This window comes from Neomonachus schauinslandi, chromosome 3 (assembly GCF_002201575.2).
Source record: "Neomonachus schauinslandi chromosome 3, ASM220157v2, whole genome shotgun sequence".
Lineage (NCBI taxonomy): Eukaryota > Metazoa > Chordata > Mammalia > Carnivora > Phocidae > Neomonachus > Neomonachus schauinslandi.
In genome coordinates, this window is record NC_058405.1 from 66055582 (window position 1) to 66077666 (window position 22085).

General features: G+C 40.3%; 1 protein-coding gene across 6 annotated transcripts in view; it reads left to right on the top strand.

Moving 5' to 3' along the window:
• DCLK1 (doublecortin like kinase 1) overlaps positions 1-22085 on the top strand; it is a 338663-nt gene that overhangs the window by 254870 nt on the left and 61708 nt on the right. For 2 of the 6 annotated variants that reach the window (XM_021678288.1, XM_021678289.1), the window contains exons 1-2: positions 6718-6736; positions 7675-7769. In XM_021678288.1, the coding sequence (XP_021533963.1) occupies positions 6718-6736; positions 7675-7769 (114 nt within the window). Of the gene's footprint in view, positions 1-6717; positions 6737-7674; positions 7770-10996; positions 11000-11670; positions 11728-22085 lie in introns of those variants that run through there. The other 4 variants (XM_044913200.1, XM_021678292.1, XM_021678290.1 and 1 more) reach the window with 4 other exon arrangements.

A 22085-nucleotide genomic window follows, 5' to 3' on the forward strand; every position in this document is an offset into this window, starting at 1 on the left:
TTGGGAGATCCTGGCATATAGTAGTGATTTAAATACTAGAAATGCAGGATGCCTCTCCCTCCACCCCAGTGAAAGATTTGTAGAGTAAGGATGGGCATGGAAGCATGGTGACCATCTGCAATTGTAAGAGCACATTGGAAGAGGCAGGAGAACCTTGACAGGGCAGTTACAGAAGTCACAGGGCAGAAAGTTTCGAGATGAAGGGAGAGGCCAGAAATGTCTGATGTTAAGTCTAATAGCATGAGAACTGGGAGGAGGTCATAGGACTTGGCAGTGAGGACACCACTGGTGACCTTTGAAAGATGCATTTTAGTGGGCAAGCCCAGATGGCAGTAGAGCATCCCCCCGGGCACGTTGTCCCTGGGGGGAGGGGGTCACTGTAGAACTGCTCCAGGGCTGACTCCCAAGTTCAAGTCTAAGGGCAGGCCGTCCTGCAGTACCAGTAGGGTGGGGGGCAAAGCGCCCACATGGGAACCAGAGGAGCTGAGAGCCCTTCGGTCCCAGGACCCTCATCCACCGTGATCGAAGGTGGTGCCCTTACACACCCAGTTCCATCAAAATAACCAGAGCCTGTTGTGGGATCCCAGCTGACACATAATTTTCATAATTTTAATTTATATTATTTTAAAGATTCATTTATTTATTTTAGAGAGAGAGAGCGCATGAGCCGGGGGGGGGGGGCAGAGGGAGAGAGAGAGAGAGGGAAGCAGACTCCCCGCTGAGCTCAGAGCCTGACACAGGGCTCCATCCCATGACCCTCAGATCATGACCTGAGCCAAGAACACAAGCCAGAGGCTCAACCTACTGAGCCATCCAGGTGCCCCACATTTTCCTAATGTTTAATCAAAGGTCTCCAGGTGACCCCATTTTATTGTTGAATTAAATTTTTCCCCCTTTTCCCCTGAAATCATCTTTGACTCCTTTCCCCCTCTCCCCTTCTACATTCAGTTTATCACTAGTCTTCCCTGCTCCCACTTTGCAGTACTGTTCTAGGGCTCTGATTTTCCATAGGCTACAAAAACTGCTTGCTAGGTGGCCTCCTCCTTGCTTTGGTCCTCGGTCCCTTACATCTACTTTGCACACTGATGTCAGACTTGTTGCCATGACTTGTTGCCATGCCAAAAAAAAGTCCTACCTCCTTATTCTCATAGGAAGAACTATCTTGATTTGGCCACAGTCTTCCTTTCCAGCGCTAGCTCCCACTTTTCCTCTGGACTTATGCTTCATCCTGTGAACTAATTTACACTGCTACAGATACCCCTTGGGCTGTTGCACTTGGCACCTTTCGGAGTCCAGGGAGCCTTCTTTTGCCCCTTCAGCTGTCAAAAAGGCACACTCCCAGTTGGCCCAGATGACCTCTGTGAAACATCCCCTGATCACCTCACTGTTTAGGGTCTTCTCCACCCCTACAATCCTGTGACAATTGATTTGGCTCCTGGTCTGTAGGTGACATATCATATCACCCTCCTAGATTGTAAGGTTTCTGAGAGCAAGAGTTCTTTACACACTCTATAGCGTTTCCAAGTTCACAGTTAAGTACTGGGTAAATTGACCAGATGAGTGAATTGAGAAATACTAGGATCTATTCAAGTTGCCTAGGTTTCCTGGTGTTCAAGGGCCTTTTTATAAATATTTATTAGAAAAATTAATTCATAGGGACACCTGGGTGGCTCAGCCAGTTAAGCAGCTACCTTCGGCTCAGGTCATGATTCTAAGGTCCTGGGATCAAGTCCCGCATCAGGCTCCTTGCTCAGTGGAGAGCCTGCTTCTCCCTCTGCTTGTGCTCACTCTCTCTCTCTTTCTTTCTGATTAAAAATAATAAAATAATTCACAGAGCCAGGTCACTTCCTGCATCCCCACAGTTTCTGTGGACTCTCCAGTTCCCATTATTCTCAGTAGATAGTCCCTTTGAATTGGACCCATTGTCTTAGTTTAAGAAGGAAATGTAGGGGTGCCTGGGTGGTGCAGTTGGTTAAGTGACCGATTCTTGGTGTCAGCTCAGGTTGTGATCTTGGGTCATGAGATGGAGCCTCACATCAGGTTGTGCTCAGTGCAGAGTCTGCTTAAGACCCTCTCTCATCCTCTCCCTCTGCCCCTCCCCCCCAAACAAATAAATAAATCTTAAAAAAAAAAAGGAAATGTAGATAAACGGAGAAATTCAGGGGTCCGCCTCACCTATGAGTCGAGCCTCTGTGAAGATAGAATTAGGAAAAAGCATCTTTCCCCGAGAGTCCCCCGACCCCCCACCCCCCACCCCATGAGATATTTGTCTGTTTTCTCTTGGCCTCATTTGACTCCATCTGCTTTTTGTTTCTTCTTCTTCTTCTCAATAATGTGGCAAGCAATGGACAAGGGCTAGGAAAAGAGATTTTAGAGTATCTATAGCCTCCTCCATGATCAGGGAATGAGCGAAAGTCTAAGGTGAGTGGTCGGATCTCCTCAACAACACGCCTGAATCACTGCCCCCTAAATCCACAGCCAGACCCCATATGTGTGCAAACATGTTCTTTCCTCTCATCCCTGCAAGTACAGCAGCATAAATACATGAGCCACCTTACATGCAGAAAGGAGGTAGGGAAAGGACAAGGTAGATGTTCATGTCTAAAAAGTTACCTTGGGGGCGCCTGGGTGGCTCAGCAGTTAAGCATCTGCCTTCCACTCAGGTCATGACCCCAGGGTCCTGGGATGGAGTCCCACATTTCGGCTCCCACATTTGCTCAGCGGGGAGCCTGCTTCTCCCCTCCCCCTGCTTGTGCGTGCTCTCTCTTTTTCTGAGAAATAAATAAAATCTTTAAAAAAATAAAATTAAATTAAAAAAAATTAAAAGTCACCTTGTGATTAGATAATCTTGCTTGGAGATTGCTCTGATTTCAGGACCAGTTTGAGACATTTAAACATTTAGCTTCCACATGTGGTCTGAGACTTTTAAGAATGAAACTGTAAAGAGAAGAAACCCTTTAAGTTCACAAAAGCATTCCAAATTAATATACACATGCGTCTAGTCATTTAAAAGGAGCAATGAATTAGTAAAAATAAGCCACGTATTTCCGAATTCTAGAGTTCTTTTAGTAACTTCCATATTCAGTTATAAGTTTTGGGAGACAGGGACCAATAGACAGAGTCAGACACTGTCTGTGTGTTGTGCACACTGTGTGTGCTGATTGATTATAGGGCCCTGTAGAGTAGGGTCATCTATCTGAAATGATAAAGGGAAGGGTGAGGCTGGACGCTTCATGAGGAGTAACGTCCTGTGACCAGTTCATGCTGTTGTGTCCCTGATGGGCTCAGGTTGATGGCCCGGTTGGACAAAAGGCAGGGCACAAACTAGGGCTGGTAAAATCAGCTCCACAGATTTCATACACAGCTCTTTGGTGTCCGGTTACATGATTGATCATCGTGGGATCTGTGAGTAACCCAGCCTAGAGTTTAGCTTTTCTCATTCAAGAAGAGCAAGGGATACAGGATTAAAGGAAAATGAACCCAGATAGTTCTGAATAAAGGGAACCCTGATGGTACAAGGCAGGGGACCTGATGAGTACTTAGGAATTCAGATGGAGTGACTTTCAGATTGAAATAATGAATCCTTAGACCTGCTTGGCCACTTAAAAACAACCACACGGAGTTGAATTTTTCCCCTTCGAAATACAGACTCCTTTAATACAGGAATACTTTACTCTGTAAAGTAATGCCATTGGTTACTTGAATTTTTAGTAAGTTCTACTAAATAGGTGACAAAGCCGTCTCTTTTGGCATCCAGAGACTTTGGGTAGCACAGGATAAAAAAACAACTGAACTCAATACTTGTATTAGCCTTACTTATGAAATAAAATTATGTATTCCAGCAGTGATTCAACAGTAAGGTGTGTGGTATTGTCTGGATGTCAAGAGCCATTTTAAGAGGTTGCTAATGCTTTTTAGGTGGCCAAGAGGAAGAGTCTGAGTAGAAACTCTGACCCTGGGCGCCTGGGTGCTCAGATGGTTAAGTGTCTGCCTTCGGCTCAGGTCACAATCCCAGGGTCCTGGGATCAAGTCCTGCATTGGGCTCCCTGCTCAGTGCAGAGCCTGCTTCTCGCTCTCCCTCTGCCATTCCCTCTGCTTGTGCTCTTCTATCTCTCCGTCAAATAAATAAATAAAATCTTTAAAAAAACAAAAAAAAGAAACTCTGACCCTAAGAATACAGGCCGTTCCCGACTTTGAAGCAGGTTGTGTTCCAAAACTGTTTGACTGTAAATGGCTTGTTTGGCACTTGAGCTTCATCTCTCTGGAGAGACGGCAACAGAAGGAGAAGCCCTGAGTCCAAGGGCTTTAGATGAAGGAGGCGCCCCAGTGATAGAGAAGGAAACCCAGAAGCCCTTAGCCCCGAAGATGGGGGACAAAGGTTCTAGACACATCCTGACGTGTCAGGACAGGCCACTCATGGGAAAAGTGTGCAGTTCTTTGAGCAGACATAAATGAGATCTTTCCTGTTGCTCATCTTTGGGCAAGTTACTTCATCGAAAACAGGAAAAGTTCAATCCAACCTACACTGCACAATTGATGTCACCTGAGTTTTTTCAGTCTGACATGTCCAAATTCTCTGTGTCCTTCCAAATTTACTCCCTCTCTTCTTTCCTCAATCCTCTTCAACCAATCGGTTACCATGTCCTATAGTTTTGAATCTCTGAAATCTCTCCTGAATGTCTCCATTTACCTCTGCCCCCACGGCACCACCGTCAACCCAGCCACACCATCCCTCTGAGCATAGGACACTTAAACGTGCCATACTCCCTCCTGCCTAGACATTCTCCTTAGGGATATCCTCGAGCCCGTTATTATGCTCCCCTAATCCGTTCTTGACAGGCAAGAGCTCTTGAGCGCTTTTAAAAATACAAATCTGATCGCCTGGCTCCTGCTTAAAATCATTCAAGAGCGTGTCATTGCCCTTTGGATAAAAATCAAACTCCTTAACATGAATTTTAAAGCCCTGCATTACGGGATCCCTACCAACTCCTCCACCTTCATTTGTAAGGTTTTTTCCCCCCAGCTCCATTTACCTGCCTGGCCAGTTTCTTTAGGTCTTTTCAATGCACCACATTGCTCCCTCCCCCAGGCCCAGCCACAAAACAGGTGCCCCCCCCCCCACCCCGGCCTTTGGAACACTTTTCCTTCATTGTGCCCTACCCACTTTAACCTGCAAAATCCTACTAATACTTAGGTTGGGTTTCATTACCCTCTCTATAGGGTGTAGGGCGACTTTGACCCCATAGTATGTTAGGATTTCAGAGGCAACACCCAAAACCTCCCTCCTCAAAATACTTTATTGTGATTACTAGCTTAGTTATCTGATTTCCCTGCAGGCTAGCAGGCTGGCACCCTAGGGAATGTGGTGGTGAAGAGTGCAGATTCTTGGTTGTCTTGTTTAGGTTTGGGGCTCCGTCCCCATCTTTGCTGGTCAAGTTGCTTATCATTTTATGCCTCAGTTTCCTCTTCTGTAAAAGAATACTGCCTGCCTCATAGTAATTGTGTTAAATGAGCTAATGTATACATATATACTTATAAGTGTACTTGTAAAAGGCTTAATTAAGTGCATTAACTGGTGCATAGAAAATAAGTCTTTGATAAACTGAGATGCACACAGAACGGGTACTTACCAAATGCAAACATGTTGTAGTTTTGTTTTGCTTTTGGAAAAGGCTAAGGCTGTCATCCTGGAGTCCACTTTCTCTTTTTTTCTTCGTTTTCCGATAGCTTTATAAATTTAGTGAATCAAAAGTAAAAAATGTTAATACTCTGCTTGCTTCCCCGGTTACTCTTTTTTCCCCCAGTCTGGGTAGCCTGTATGTGTCAAGTGGAGAAGTAGAAAAAGAAAATGTGACTTTCATAAAACCTGTCTTTCTCGGAGGGATCTCTTGCCTTGTTAGTTGTAGATTCTGCCTCTGCCCACAGTTTCTCAGTTCTTGCCTGTGTCCAAGCCCGCCCCTAATAGAGGCCAAAGGTTGGAGGAAGTCCAGTATGAAGAGGCCTGAGCACAATGCAAGCAAATTAAAGCCTTCGCAGTGCTTCCTACTTTAATCTGCACCCCTCCCCACGTTGTTGTTTGTTGTTGTTTCGAAGGTGTCTCTAAATACACTTCAAAGGCAAAACGACACGTGAGTGTAGCATGGGTTATGTGACATTTTTTAAAAGGTCTTTAGAGAAGATGACAAAACAAGGAGCTTCCCACTCTCTTGGGTCCTCCTAAGTTTTTGTGCCAACATTGTTTGCGAAAACCCAATCAACATTGTACCAGGCCACTGAATTTTGTGAGGGTGTACTTATTACCCAGGTAGTCACCGGGTTTTGGAAGTTATTGTCATTTTGATATTCGGATGAGTCATTGGGCCTCTTGCCCCCCAGGCACTTCATTGTGATTCAGAGCAAAGTAGGAGAGGGCTCGGCTTCCGGGAGGCAGTGGTGTCCGGGGTGGGGGTTGCAGTGTCTCTGCTTTGGCATGAGGCTTAATTGACACCTTTGATGTAGCCTAAGACAGAACCCGCACCTCCCACTGCTGCTTGGAAGACGTCAGCCTTACGCAGAAAAGGCATCTGCTGATGAATCCTGCATCTCATTCAGCCTGCTCTGGGAGCAGCCTTAGCCTTAACTAATCCAACTGCTTCCCAGTTCCGCGGGTGCTCGGCTTAGTGCTGAGAGGGGACTTCGCCTCTTGCTCTTGCCAGGTTAAACACTAAGACTGTGTCCATGTTAGAACTCATAGAAGGTAAGTTCAATGCATTATTGCTCTCCTTCATGGAAAATGTTTCTCGTGCGCCCTCAAGAATGTGTGTGTATCTCGTGGCTAATTCTCCTTCATTGACTGTGGATATGAAACATGTGAAAATGTCGTCCTGTTTATGGCTGATAGAGTGGCAACCTTATATATCTTTATAAAGTCACGTCTCCAGAGTGTGTTATCAGTTCCGAGAGGTGATGTGACTCCGAGAAAAGAATTGCTTGTACTTGAGTTCTGTGGCTTTGATTGCATTTAGCGATCTTGCTGTATAAAAGTCTTGAGAGTCCGGGAGAATTCCAGTGATTTAAACCTATCAGAAAGCAGCTTTTCTTTTCAGTAGCAATGAAGACAGAATGTAAGGAGTTCCTGAGTGTCTGTGCCAATTAGTTTGTCCCGTTGAAGGCAGGTCCTTCAGAGTTAGGCCAGAGGGATACATAGGGCACAAGTGGATACAGGAGCTTCTAGAAGTGAGTTCTTAACTGTAAAAAGATAGAGGTCTTTTTTAACAAGGCACTGGGAAAATCACTTGTGAGCTGTGCTGATATTTACTCCTACTGGGTGGTGCTGGGAAGCTAAACTACAGAATTAAGGACGAATCCCATTGAAAATGTCTCAGGACCTTAACCACATGGCTAAAATCTATCGGCACGGTTAAAGGCACTGTTCATAAATTCATGAGGAAAGTTGTCCAAAGTACATTTTTAAGCATTTTTGTGTCGCCTGATGCTATATGTAGCACGGATTAGCAAAACCGTGCATTTCTGAAGAAGGTTATTCCCCGAGGCTGTTTTTCAGGACCACACATAGAAAGGTGTCTGGAATTTTAGCGAACGTCCCTCTGTAATTGCTTGTTTCTCGGAGAAGCCGATTTGTCATGAAAATTTTTTAACAAGCCGTGTTTTCTCTGTGTGATTCTTTGCTTCTAGTTAATGGAACCCCTGGTAGTCAGCTGTCTACTCCACGCTCGGGCAAGTCGCCAAGCCCATCACCCACCAGCCCGGGAAGCCTGCGGAAGCAGAGGGTAAGGAACTAAGCAAGCTCCTTGTTTAAGACCTGCCTGAGCTTCCCTGCAGAATGACACAGGTGACCAGCTCCCAGGAGCACTGCTTGTCTCTAAGTAATAACCAGGTGAGGGCGGGCGGTGACCGTGGCGGGTCACTTACCGTGACTTGTTTCTCTTTGCTAGAGCTCAGGGTTTTTATTTTCTCTGTATGTGTCCATAGCTTAACTCTGAGAAGAATCAACAGTTGCTGCCTCACTTTTTTTCTTTTTTTTAAGATTTTATTTATTTATTTGACAGAGAGAGTTAGTGAGAGCAGGAACACAAGCGAGGGTGTGGGAGAGGGAGAAGCAGGCTTCCCACAGAGCAGGGAGCCCGATGCGGGGCTCGATCCCAGGACCCTGGGATCATGACCTGAGCCGAAGGCAGACGCTGAACAACTGAGCCACCCAGGTGCCCCGCTGCCTCACTTTTAAATACCCCACCTCTTTTAGTCCTGAGTGGGCAAAGACTTTATTGACACTGGTTTGCAAGCTTAGTTGTGATGAGTTTCATTAGACCTCATCGCTGACCATCAGCCTTCCTTAAGAAGGAAAAGGAAAAAAAAAGTGTCCTTTCGGAGAAGGGGGTTATGGTGGGGAGTTGCTCTCTGGCACAGAATGGTGGTCCGGAGCGGCTTAGGGTCCGTGGCACAGGGGATGGGTACAAATGACATGTATTTTTGTGAATGAAACCCACATCGAGCACCTTCTCTTTCATCACTACTTGCTTTGTGTTTATTTGTTTGTTTGTTTTTTAGCTTCTTGTGTAATACTAGAGAAGTTGACTGAGCTTGGAGACCAAAGTCAGAAAGTTCCTGGAAACAGTGTTAGTTTCTCCATGTTCAGGGATGGGAAAGAAATACTATTCTTATCCCCTCCCAACCTGTACTGTCTGTCTTTCCCAGTAATACCACGGCAGGAATAAAAGGGGTGGGAAGGGGAGGAGAGGAAGGTGCAGAGGAGGGAAGGGAGGGCCTTCCACTGTCCGGATTTCAGAAGTGCGGTGGAGAGGAGTACGTGCTCCTGGGAGGCTTTATGATGGTGCTCACCGAACATCTTAATAAGCAAGGTCTCCTTGGAGGCTTCTGAACTCAGAGACTGGATTCTTAGTTTGGTTTCTTTTATTATGTGCTTTAAAATGAAACTTCTAAGTTCCATAACTTTAAACTGCATCCAAGATGGAAGCTCTTCCTGTCAAGCCCCCTGCAGGGTTGCGTCCACGTGCCGCTGTCTAAAAGCAGGGGGGGCAGGGGACTCCGTCGGACCCCGTTCCCTTTGGCGCCTGGCCCACCGGCATCAGGTTGGCTGTCTTTCTCCACAGAGCCTCCTGGCACCAGGTGTAGCATGTTTAGATTATTTGATGAGGCCTAGGCTTTGGCACTGGCTCCTCCACTAAATGGCTGTGTTATCTTCGGTAAGTCCGTTATCCTCTCCGAGTCTCAGTTGGAAAAAACTTTGCAGGTAGAAAACCCGATAGTTCTATTCCATCTGAGTGTTTTCACTATTAGTTTCTTGTTGGCCACAGTCTAATTTGGCATTTTAAAGTACAGGAATCATTAGTGAACTACTAAAAGAAGAATTGGCCGAATCTATGGAGTCCCCTAAGTGTCTATCCTTGAGTGGTGGAAGGGGAAGGAGGGTGATTCTTTTCTAGTAAATGCCACCCAGCAAGGCCCCTTCCATGGAGGCAGCCATATATAGCACAGATAGGGCTCTTTCCGAGAATATTCTCTCTTTTGACGTATATGCTTTAGTACATCTGGCATAGTAATCCCTGTCCATCCTTTGAGCAAATTAAACTCAGATTCAGGATTAAGCTCATGCTTAGTTGCTGAGACTAAATTATGGTGACTGAGAGTCCCTGCCATAGATTTGAGCTTCTCTCCCTGCTTGCTTATTGTGGAGACCTCCATTGTGGGGTTATAAAGTGCTTTGCCCAACTGTCCTTGTGTTGGCAGAATGAGGCTAGAGTTTGCTTCTTCTGCCCTCTGTACTCTTGGCGTCACTATGATTTTGTCCAAATGAGGCAGAAAATTTCTATCCAGTGACTAGCAGCTGTGTGACCAATGGCTTCTATAATGAACATCGCCAGCACTTGGGAAATGACTATAAGGGGTGGTTCTCTTGTAGATTCTTCACTGTGTCTTTTAAACTACCAATGCAAGCATCTACTTGAGAGGGAAAAATAATCCCATTTGTTTCAGGGAGACAAAGGGTTTATCGTCATCTGAAAACATTTATTAAGCACATGTTGTAAATAGAGCCCTGGATAATTCAGAGATGGTTCAGTTTCCAGGCTTTTAAATTTAGGCCGTAAATGAACATCCTCCATCCATGTACCATGTCAATGCACAGAGACATTCCCAGCTGCTTTAGCGAGAGAAGCTTTCATCTTGGTGTGGAGGCAACTGCATCAAATAACCCCTCCCAGTTAAAATGGGCCTAGAATATCCCTAGAAACTGATCCTGTTTCAAATTTGGTTAATGTTCTTCTCAAATGGTTGGCTATACTCCTATGCAGGAAATACTGAAATAAGTGAAAGATGGCAAGTGCTAAAAGAAGAGACTTCAAAGAATAAATTAACTCTTTTTATTGCAAATTGGAAAACAGTAGCTAGTTCTATTTTTCCTTCTGGGTTGCCTAGCAACGTGGCCAGGAAAATGAGTTGGCTGTGCCCCCCAACACACACAAACACACACACACACACACATTTACACTGCCTACCTCGTTTTAAAAAATAAGAACATTCTTTTTAATTTTTAAAGGAATAGCAAGACATTTGACCACTTCACAATTAAGAAAATCTATATTTTTATTTATGTTAATTATGATGATTTAATCAGCCTTTTTCCTTCCTTTAAAATCATATTTTTATGTTACAGCTTTTGGTATTTTAGAATAGTCGTATATAGTTAAGAGTCTGCAGGCCAGATATTTTTCTTCATAAAAGCATTGGTGGCAATGTACCAAACAACCTCCCTATTTTTCCAAAACACTGTTATTTAAATTGCTGCCTAGAAGCATTTAACTGGTCACAGAAGCAGATCTTAGAGGATCTTTTCCATCCATGAACTTTTTGAGGTCTTATTTCTTAATACATCAGGAAGAAATGTGTTGTGGTGTGTAGGTTGAATGAAGCTCCCCATTATACTCCCACATGGCTGACTTGTGTAGATTATCTATCAGTCAGATGATGTGAGGAGTAGGTGGTACAAAATAGAAAAGAAGCCAGGATTCTAGACCGTCTGCAGATCTGAGCTTGTTGCCTGGCTACCAACTGAGAGATCTCGTAGCAGAAAGGGGTGGAGGGAGGAAAAAAGGAGGTGATTGGTGAGCGGTGAGAGAACCGGAAGAACATTGGGAAGGGAAGGGGAGGTCAGCTTGCCTATTTTCTGTCTTCCAAATATAAAATTTTGAAGAGGCAGTTTTTGTCGGGTTAATGTGGTATGCAAACGCAACACTTGGGTTACTGCTCTGTGACCAGAATTTGCTGGATGCCCTCTGGGGTTCCTGACACATTATTTTGTGAGGTAAGCACATTCCTCTTCAAGGAAGGAAGGAAATGTTCAAGGAAGAATTGCCTAGACATGTAGTAGTGGAGTTGGCATGGACGGCTCTCAGGGGTTATAAAACTCAACAGGACACAGAAGGCAATAGCTCGGAAGCAGTTCAAGCCAATAAGGCAAAATGAGCACCATTTATGTCTGTTTAAATGGTTTCTCAGTTATTACCTTTCCTCTGACCCAACTTTGGAGACTCTAAAAGGTCTGCTGACATTAGAAACCAAGGATGCTCATTCATTGTTGCTCCATTCCTAAGAGAGCCACAGGGCACCCAAGAAAGCTGAGTAAACAAATCTGTACTGCCCTTCATCTTACAGGACCTGTATCGCCCCATCTCTTCGGATGATTTGGATTCAGTAGGAGACTCAGTGTAAAAGAGACAATGGAACAATGTATATGGTTTGTGATTGGGTGAAGGTGTTTCACATTTCCTAAGAAAAGTCTAACAGCAAAATACACAAAAGAGTTTTGCATACCTTGAAATTATGAACTCAAATCATATAAAAGTAGATATACAGGCATTTTATATTCATGATGCTAATCCTTGAAGATTTTTTAATATGTATGTTTCCTACATTGATTTGACTGGGGGACTCGATTGCTGAGGTTTTTTTTTTTTTTCAAGGCCTGGCTTTAGATGAATTTCATATATGGACCCAAGATTGAGTATAAGAACAAGCTAATGATATAGCAGTATAGGGCCATAATTTCTGCAGATGAGGTTTTCATTTAATCATAAGTAGACAAATAGATACAATTTTTCTGTCCTTTTGGTCAAGCGAATTAAAATGGCCCCAGCAGACATATTTTTTTTTCTAAAAGTTACATTCTTTTGAAAATTTGGATTGCTGATTTTTTTAAAGCTACTTCTATTGCAAAATAATAAAAATACTCAAGTCGATTTTTTTTTTCTTCCTGGACAGTAGACAAAGCTACTTACCATTTTGTGGGTTAATATATCTGAGGAAAAACACTCATGTCAAGGAAACATCTCCTGAAGACTCTAACATTAGGCGTTAGGAACTTTCCTTGTTTTTTTTCATCAAGTAAATTTTCTTAAGCTTACCTTTTCATTGGAAGCGGCATAAATATAGCTTAACCGATATACCAACATGAAGAACTTGTTCAGCGGCATTGCTATAAATTACATAATTCCTCCCTACAACCATATATGTAATTTTTCAAATGTGAAAAGGCTGAAACTAGAAAACTTTTTTTTTTTTTAAACACACAGACCTAAAAAAATTGTGTCTGGATTTCTTCTAAGAAGAATCTATTTAAAAGCAAAATTCTCTTAAATGCTGCTATGTAAATCAGGCCCTCAATATCCAAATCTCCACTCAGAGAAGTCCTGATGTTTTGGAAATTTTCATATGCAAAACTCCTTTTGTGTTAACCAAGTAAGTCTATGATTATAACCCACTGTTTAACATTAACCTACTAATTCTGCCCTTCTCGTCTTCTGTCTTAAAAGTCATAGTCAGCTTTGCTTACACATAAAATAATTATTTTAAAATCTGAATGTTAAAAATTAATTTAATGTGTATGGTCTATTGTATGTAAGCCATACGCTAGTGATCATTTAGTTTTACTAGTTCAAACGCTAACAATTTAAGACTTGTGAAGCATGGTTTTGATATTCTACAGGCTTGACATATCTCAGTAGGTGATAAATTAAAAATGTATGATGCCATTTGGAGGCCTTTCCTTGAGGTTTTTTTTTTTCAAATTTTACTTGAAAACTGAATTTAAGAACAAAATGTTTGATTCAAGATGGAGAGAAATTCAATTGTCATATACTGTTTTAAATGGTATCAATTTATCTCCTTGATAAATTGCTCAACTATCAAATTTTACCATCTGGTTTATAGTTACATATGTTACCATCTCACTTTCCAAGTGAATAAAACATTTCAACCAAAAAAAGGAAAAAAAAGAAAGAAAGAAAGAAAGAAAAGAGTCCAGGCAATCTAACAGCATCTGAAAACCTAGCCTTATAATAATTAGTGCCTCATTATCCTGTCTGTTGGAGAGAAAGACACTTCTCTGGCAGGTTATTCGAACCGCAAACTGAATCATTCCATCTTGAAAGAACAGTTCATAATAATACCTGTTCCAGACTTCAGGTTTTAAAACTGTTTCCAATAGAAATGAACAGAGACTCCTGCTGAGATCAAAAGGCTGCTTTGTTTTAGCTGAAACAGTAAACATCTGTGGACTTGCCTATGCTGTTGTCTGTTCTAGTTATGTCTTTGTAAAATGCATTACTTAATACAGTTGAATCCATAAAAGATCAGTATGTATTTGACTGAACTGTCAAAAATGCAAAGAAAGCAGTGGAACCGTTAACTTAAATCTGGTGGGGTCGGATGGTCCAGAACAAAAACAAATTCCAAAAATTTTAACTTCCCTGCACTGTCAATCTTAGGGACAAGTACTGCTTAGAAAGGTCCAATAAATGCTATTTGTTCTGGATAAGTGGCAGATAGTGCCAATTGATATGAAGCCCATGGCTTTGTTTAGACATGGCAAAAAGAAACTGTACTTGTACTAATTGCCGATAGATATCATGGCCAACTTTCCATTTAGGCAGTTCCAAAGGAAATGCTGTTCCACCGCATTTAATCTTTTGAACATATGACTTTTATTAAAGGACTGTTCAGAGGCAATATATATCATTTACTTTTTGAAACTGAAGTCCCTCGGAGATTGAAACAACACACCATTTATAGACTTTGAGATCTCTTTCTATGCAGAGTCTAATTCCATTATACTAAAGCAGAAATTAAAAAAATAATAATAATAAAAAAAACTCTTAGCAACAACCAGAAGTTTTCGGTTCATTGGTGGAATCAAATTGATGATTTATAGTCACTTAAGATTTACTTATGTACAGAATTCTTTTTAAAAAATTAGGCACTGAACTTTAAAATGGTTCTACGGAGCACGAAAGAGCTCCAGCAAAAGCCATGCATTTTTGTCCTTATGATAAACCTTAAATGTGCTATGAAGACATTGTGCTCTAGTCAAAAGTTTGATACTTCTTCATTTGCACTCACTTTTTTCCCCTTAGACATCATAGAAAAAGCTAGGATAAGTATTTCCTTGCTTTCAGCATTTTAGAAAATGCAAATCAATAATATATCAAGTGTGAAGTTTGGTGTGCACTCAGAAGACTGGTTCTGAAAGCCGCGTGGTTTTTTTCTTCTTTGTCTTGCTTGATCGGTCAAGTCGGGGGGCGGGGGAATCCACAGTGTTTCTATACCATCAAAGGCTTTTAAGGCCTTTCAGGTCCACCCATCTGTACACATCCCTGTGTTCTTATATTGGCTCATCTAAATATTAAAAAATCAAATAATATCTTCTAAAAACATTTTGAACCAACATTTGTGTATGGTATGTGTTCCCTATATTAAGCAGCAGGGGTATTTTGTTGCATCCATTGCAAATCTATACATGATTGGGCTCGCTTTTTGTTTTTGTTTTTTCGTTCCCCATTTAAAAACAATGAAGCCTGAATGCTACATTTCTTAATGAAAATAGAGAATAATATTCTTGAGAAATAATCCCATATGTTTGAGCTATTGGACTGCTAAATTTTTCATATGTGGCCATATATCTATACAGGCGTGTGGGTGTCTGTGTAAATTTTCAGGGCTCAGTGTGTATATGGGTGTGCTTATATAAGTATCTGTGTATGTTCATAGACCGTAAATAGTAAAATACGGTGTTTGTGACACAGCCTTATGAGTTACTGGCTCTTGTGGAATTGTATGTAAAACCTTCATGTCACAAATTGTTAAATGTGATGTATTAGTTGGGGCGTTTTTAAGTTCAAAAGCAGTATGCTAAATTAGTATGCTAAACTAGTAAGGCAAAATGGTTCCAAATAGCTGTACTGATTTATTTAACAAACAAACAAAATGGAATCCAGATACACAAAAAATGTGAAATCCAAACAAATCCAATATTGTGTTAATTATTAAACATAAGCACAAAATTGATGTTTATATTGTTATGTCTTGACATTCAATTATCAAAATGGGTGAATCCTATCACTGATGTTTTCCCTAACGTGTATGTTTTGGTGACATTGTCAATCAATTGTCAATCAATATTCACTAAAAAATGAAATACTGATTTATAGAGTTGTGAGTAGATGAGTGTTGTATTGAAACACAAATATAAAAGAATCCAAACTATGTTCGATTTGAAGTAAGTTGGTAACAAGGCCAGATAACCTGTAAGGTAATTTTTTTGTATGTTCTTTCAAAACACTATTCTAACTGTTGACATATTTTCAGTAGTAACCTTCCTATACTCGCTATCCGTGTGTATACATCTGTATAGATATATACACACTTGAAAATGCTAATTGAATGAATTTACTGTATATGCATACATTTGCCCATTTATACATATTTGCATTAGCCTTGCTAGCATCTTTAATCATGCATGTGAGAACTATATTTGTTTGAAATATCCCACAAGAATGTAGTGTAAAAATGAGAGATATATTGAATTCAGTATACCAGTTGCCTGATGCAGTTTGTTATACTGTCAGCTAAAAAATATTTGTAATTTTGTGCTTGTAATGCATGTGGAAAAGATAGGAAATCTGAGGCCCTAGCTGTAATTTTCAAGAGTGCATGATGTATAGTGTCTTTAAAATGTGGTTCATTTTAGTACGGATGATGGATAAATTCCAAGATAGTATAAATGGTGCATGTAGTACATGGGTGTTTGTATTATATATGGCCACAGAAATAGTTTTGGAGCCAGGATAATAGGCATCTGAAAGGTCACAGGCAAAGACCTACGAAAGCTAATTTTCTTGCGATGTGTATTTTTTAGTTTATATTCATCAACAAGCAAGGAATTGAGTTATCTGTTCTAAGGAATTTTTACTTCAAAATACACTATGAATATTGTAAATTTGGATGAAATTTTTACAAAGAAGTTGACGTACTTTCTGCATACAGTTTGAGTTGCTTGGATGTATATTCTCTTAAAAAGAGCATTTGGTGTTAAAATGTTTTAAACAGCACTATATTCTAAAAGTCCATCAATTGAGGCCATCCGCAGAGTTTTATAGAGCTAAATGATGAGATGTTTCATTGCACTACCCAGTTTTGAAAGTTCCATCACTTTGTGTTGTGGTTTATTGTAAAATGTTACAGCTTGTATTTCCCACTGGACCATGTTATTCCCTTCAAAGTTAACTTTGTGACACTTACCACCTTAGAATAACTATGTAATAAACAGGAAAAACCACCTATGTTGTTCAGTGAGTTTCTTTCAGAAAACTTGTAAGTAGACATTGACATTGAAATGACTGTAAGGGGTAACGGTTACTTTCGGTTACTTTCATAACGATGGTTATGTATGGCCTTCTTGTGATATAATTAGCGTCAGCTAATTGATACTTGAGATACTGCAGAATGGCATTCCCATGCCATCTAAAGTGTAAAATACTGGCAATACAACAAAATAAGACTATCTGATGAAGAATTCTGTTTCGGCTGCTTATATGAAAATTATTAATACGCTTTCTCTCAGGGTAGTCTTAAGGATGAATTTGTCAGACAAATGGTCAACTGATTGAAAAAAAAATCAACATGCATTTTTTAGACCTAGTAGCTGTCTCCTGGATTTGAAGGCATTTTTCTCAAGGTCATCTAATTGTAAGGTGGGGGGAATGATCATGTAGATACATGTAGGTGGGCATGTACACAAGTTATTTTAAAACCACTGAATGAATATATAAAATAAACATATAATAAAATAGTGATGATAATAAAGTACTTGATGACCCAACTTCAATCTAGAACAAAAATCTGTATTTTGTTTCATTCAGAATGTGGTATAAGGGAATATAGACAATTCTGCTGGCTTAGTTAGAAAAAATATTTTATATTAAAATTATTATAGAAGTCCAAAATTCTAGCTTTAAATCTAATATTTTTGGTAGGTTCATTTTAACCTTAAAATTATAGTTTGCTTTAGTTAGTTCTCTTTATCATTTCCATGATAACCTAAATGTAACCATTGTCCAAAGCAATAATGGTACAACTGGAAGGAATGTTTACGAATTTATAAAATTCCCAATTGTGTTTATACTTTCTTAACATAATAGAGTTTAAAATAAAGTAGAGGGGCGTCTGGGTGGCTCAGTTGGTTAAGCGACTGCCTTCGGCTCAGGTCATGATCCTGGAGTCCCGGGATCGAGTCCCGCATCGGGCTCCCTGCTCAGCGGGGAGTCTGCTTCTCCCTCTGACCCTCCCCCCTCTCATGCTCTCTCTCTCAAATAAATAAATAAAAATCTTTTAAAAAAATAAAATAATATAAAGTATAGCAGGTGCCTGGAAGAGTAGTGAACTCCCTTCACCACAGACTAGGAATCTCATTTGAGGGGTAAATCACAGAGGGAATTATTTTATCAAGAGGTGAAAAACTAGATGACTTTCTGGTCCCCTTCCAAACTATGATTTCATGAACAATAATTCCTAAGAAGAGACATTGTGTCCCTTCCCCCCTCTCCCAGACACAACGGGAATATCCAGACAAATGGTGCAGATTTTGAATTTATAGATCTCGGCCTAAGTGCTTATAGAGACTTGACGTAAGAGGCCAGGAGGGCTGCCTGATAAAACAAAGTTGTAACTAAACATGTGGGTGGCTTCACTAACATCAATTTAATGCCAGTATTCCCATTTTCATTTTTCCTTTCTCTGAGTAAACGAATTTCATGAATAACCATTCTCCAGTCCCTTAAAAACTTTGACCAAATCTTTATGATAATATTTTACAGTTTTCAATATTGATTCTTGTTATGCATGTGATTACCTATGCCATAAACTGTATTTGGGCTAAACATGCTATGAAGAATGCAGACAGAAGGATTTGGAAAAAGGAATTCCCTTTGCCTTGTTTCACATAATAGAACCTTATTAGTTATTACAGATTGATGTCACCAACTTATTGTTCTATACGCACTTGGAAAGCAAATGAATGTGTGGCTTTTTCTAGACACAGAATCCTCAGGTTTCAAGCTTTCAACACCAAGAGTATGATTTAATTTTTTTTTTTTTATTAAAGGTGGTCATCTTTAGAGATTCTGTAGACCTCAAGTCAAGATCACCAAGATAGTAGTTTGAGTTTTTTAAGTATTTACTGGTTTTGTTTCCTTTTTAAATTTGAGCCACTTGATTTTTAATTTTTTTTTTTTTTTTTTTTTTTACAATTTTCAAATCAGTATTAACAAAGTAATAATTGTGTGCCAAGATAGAATGTGAAGCGGAAGTGATACGATTATCCAGTCAAAGCTAAAGTTATCTGGAGAGATTTTTCTACCTTATGTAGATCAGTTGGATTAATTGGATATTTTTGAAAACTTGATTCAGTGTAGTCCTCAGCTCAGTGACACCATTAATACAAATGGCAGGGGTAACTAGTACCATTATATTTTAAATGAACTGTTTTTAACTACATAGTCATCAGCTACATCTTGGTAAAATGTGGTTAGAGCTGTTATGTCAGCTTTCTCATTTACTTCAAAAAGTGTGATATGTTCTCCATCTGTTATGTGATCCCAAGCTAAGTAGCTACACTTAGGATGTGTTCTTACTTAGGGCAGTACTTTTATGAAGGTGTGTCATAAAAGCAGCCAGGTGCCAGCAGCCTGCTCACCTGGTTCCCATTAAATCTGCTTGGAGGTGATAACATTTCAAATGTCACAGTGTCTCTTAGAGCACCTAATTGCATTAAATTCTAAAATAACTGTATGTTCTGTACTATACCACCCAGATGCCTTAGAATTAGCAAACTGAAGCAAACACAAAATCTTATCATTATATACACTATAAAATGGTTTATCTGTTCAGAAAAACCAAATAAGCAAACTGATTTCACTTGTAAGCATGCAAAAATACAAGTGGGCTTTTCAGCTTCTGTTGGTCATAAATAAAGGCTGATTAATCTCTTTGGGTTAATTTTAAAGAGCAAGAATTTACACATTTTCCCTTTACTATTTTCAAAATCCTTCAATCAGACTTATGGGCAGTAATCAGTGTGTTCCAGCACTGTCTAAATTAGTATATTTAGGATTAGTAACTAGTATACACAAAGAGCCATGATGATTACTGAATCACTTCAACTGGGAGAGAAGAACAAAAACATTAGGTGACAAAAGCAAAATCTAAAAAATAACGGTCTGCAAGGGTATCAATGTAATAAGCATGACATTTAATGTGAAGTCTTAAGACTCGATCCAAAACACCAAACTCCCAAATACAGACTAGGGAGATCGGACATACTGTTAGGCTAAAAAGTTACAGTGCTATCTATCACTAGGCCCATGTGATCTTTAAGTGCATTACTATCCCATTTGCAAGGCAGAAGCTCTGTCCTCTGCTCTGTGCCGGTCAGGGTACACCTAGAATATTACATTTCTCTTGAGCCCTAGCATTAACTAGAGATATTGAGAACTGGAGTGTATCCACAGGATGGTTAAAGGGTCATGGAGCCCTATTCTATGAAGAACAATAAAAAACAAAACAAGGGCGCCTGGGTGGCTCAGTCGGTTAAGCGACTGCCTTCGGCTCAGGTCATGATCCTGGAGTCCCGGGATCGAGTCCCGCATCGGGCTCCCTGCTCGGCAGGGAGTCTGCTTCTCCCTCTGACCCTCCCCCCTCTCATGTGCTCTCTCTCTCATTCTCTCTGTCAAATAAATAAATAAAACCTTTAAAAAAAAAAACAAAAGAAAACAAAAAACCCCAAAAAACTACTGGGAATATCCAAATTGAAAAAGAGAAGAAGGAGTCCAGTAGCTATTCCAAATTCCTGGAGCACTGTCATATGAAATGTGGATTAGACCTGCACTGGGTAGCTCCAGAGGTGAGAGCTAAGACCAATAAATGGAAAATGTAGAAGGACATCATTTTAACATAAGGAAGAACTTTCTTTGTCTCATATCAACAGTTAAGGGGCCACCTCAGGAAATAATGTGTTCAGTAGTGGAGGTGGTTGGACAGAGGCTATTTGACTAAATGGCTGGGATTTTTGTAGTGGGAATTTGGCCTCTGGATGGAAGTAAGGTGGAAAGGTAATATTTAAAGTCTACTCCAATCCCTGAAATTCTTTGAATCCATGAATAATCATTGTCTTGGAAAAGTGTATAATGTTAACTATCTTACCTCTTTGGGAAAAAGAAGAGATAACGCCATTAGGAATCTAATACATTTATTTTACTGTATTTGAGCATAATAAATAAAATGCCTACTTTCCACTCTGTTCTCTATTTGTAAGGAAATAAATTTTTTCTCTTGAAATGGTCTGTTACCCTCAGCATGAAATTTGAAATTACTTGGGGGGACATTTGTAAACCTAAAGTTGAAAATAAGCAATTCTAAACGTAAGCAAACTTTGTTAATCCTACTTTTTTTTTTTTTTTTTTAACCAGAGCCTAAAACCTTGAGGGGTTTTTGTCCATAAGGCAGAGAAAACACAGCTGACATTGTGGCAAGCATTCAGGGCATCAGACGTTTGGTGGCACTGTTGAAAATGCAATTTGTTAGTTGATAAGGCACTTTTGTGAATAATATCCAGTAAGTGGATCGAACATTACAGTTTAAAAGATGTTTTCATATACTCTGGGTCAGAGTTCTATTTTGAGTATCTGATGTTCTTATTAAAAGAACAAGCTTTTGGAATCGAGTACATAAATGTGGACATCTTTGCTAGGAAACACGCTACTCGTCTATTAATTCGAGCACTTGATGAAAGAATGTGTCTCTGTATTCTAAAATTTAAAACACCATATGACAAGACAGCACCTGCCACCCCAAACCACAATGTGTCTACATTATTAAACACCACTTGCGATGCTGCTGGAAGAAATTCAAGGATCAGAAAGCCCAGAAGAGAAGGTCTACATTTTAGACATTTACTTACCGCTTTTCTGCTTGGAACAACATTATGTCTACAGCAAAAGCAATCACACAGGGGATAAAAGATCTCACCTTCTGGAAAACACACACCTTCCCCTCAGATGTGGTAATGTTAATGTTTATTTTCTCCAGACATGGACATCATAAATCTGCCTTGTCTAAGCCTTGTGTTCCAATTTTACAAATACAAGGTTTTCACAAACAGACATCCGTAAGTCAGCAGAGCACGACTTAGAAGCTCATACATTTACAGTACCTTCGACAGAGTTGGTTATGACCACATAGTTAGTGTCACTCCAAAAGAAAACTGTTTCAAGGTCACAATCGGAATCCCTCTTTCTAGCCTGAGAGAGGGTAAATGTGTGCTGCTCATCTCAAAGGGAGGCTGGATGAGAAAGGATGAAAAGAACCGCTCAAGTCACCAGACTGATGGGTGGCAGATTCTTAGGATACGGGAAAAGAAAGGACACAGCACACAAACTATGTGTCATTCAGGGGTAGACTAGAGTAACCACAAAACTTGTAGGATGTCCTGTAAGGAAGCAGATGCATCCCTGCTGTGAATTTAACTTTCACCCCAATGTCAACAGTCAGCTTTGGTGAACTTGTCCAATGGAACATGCGTATCTTAGCTGCACCCAGGAAAACAGGCAGTGGACTCAAATGGCCCTGCAATGATTTAAGTAGCATTTTCCCAATGATATTCATCTTTTTGGTGAAAACTAAAATCTTTGTTTTTTTCTATGCAAGATACTGTTGGGGGTAATATATAAAACTCTCTCTTC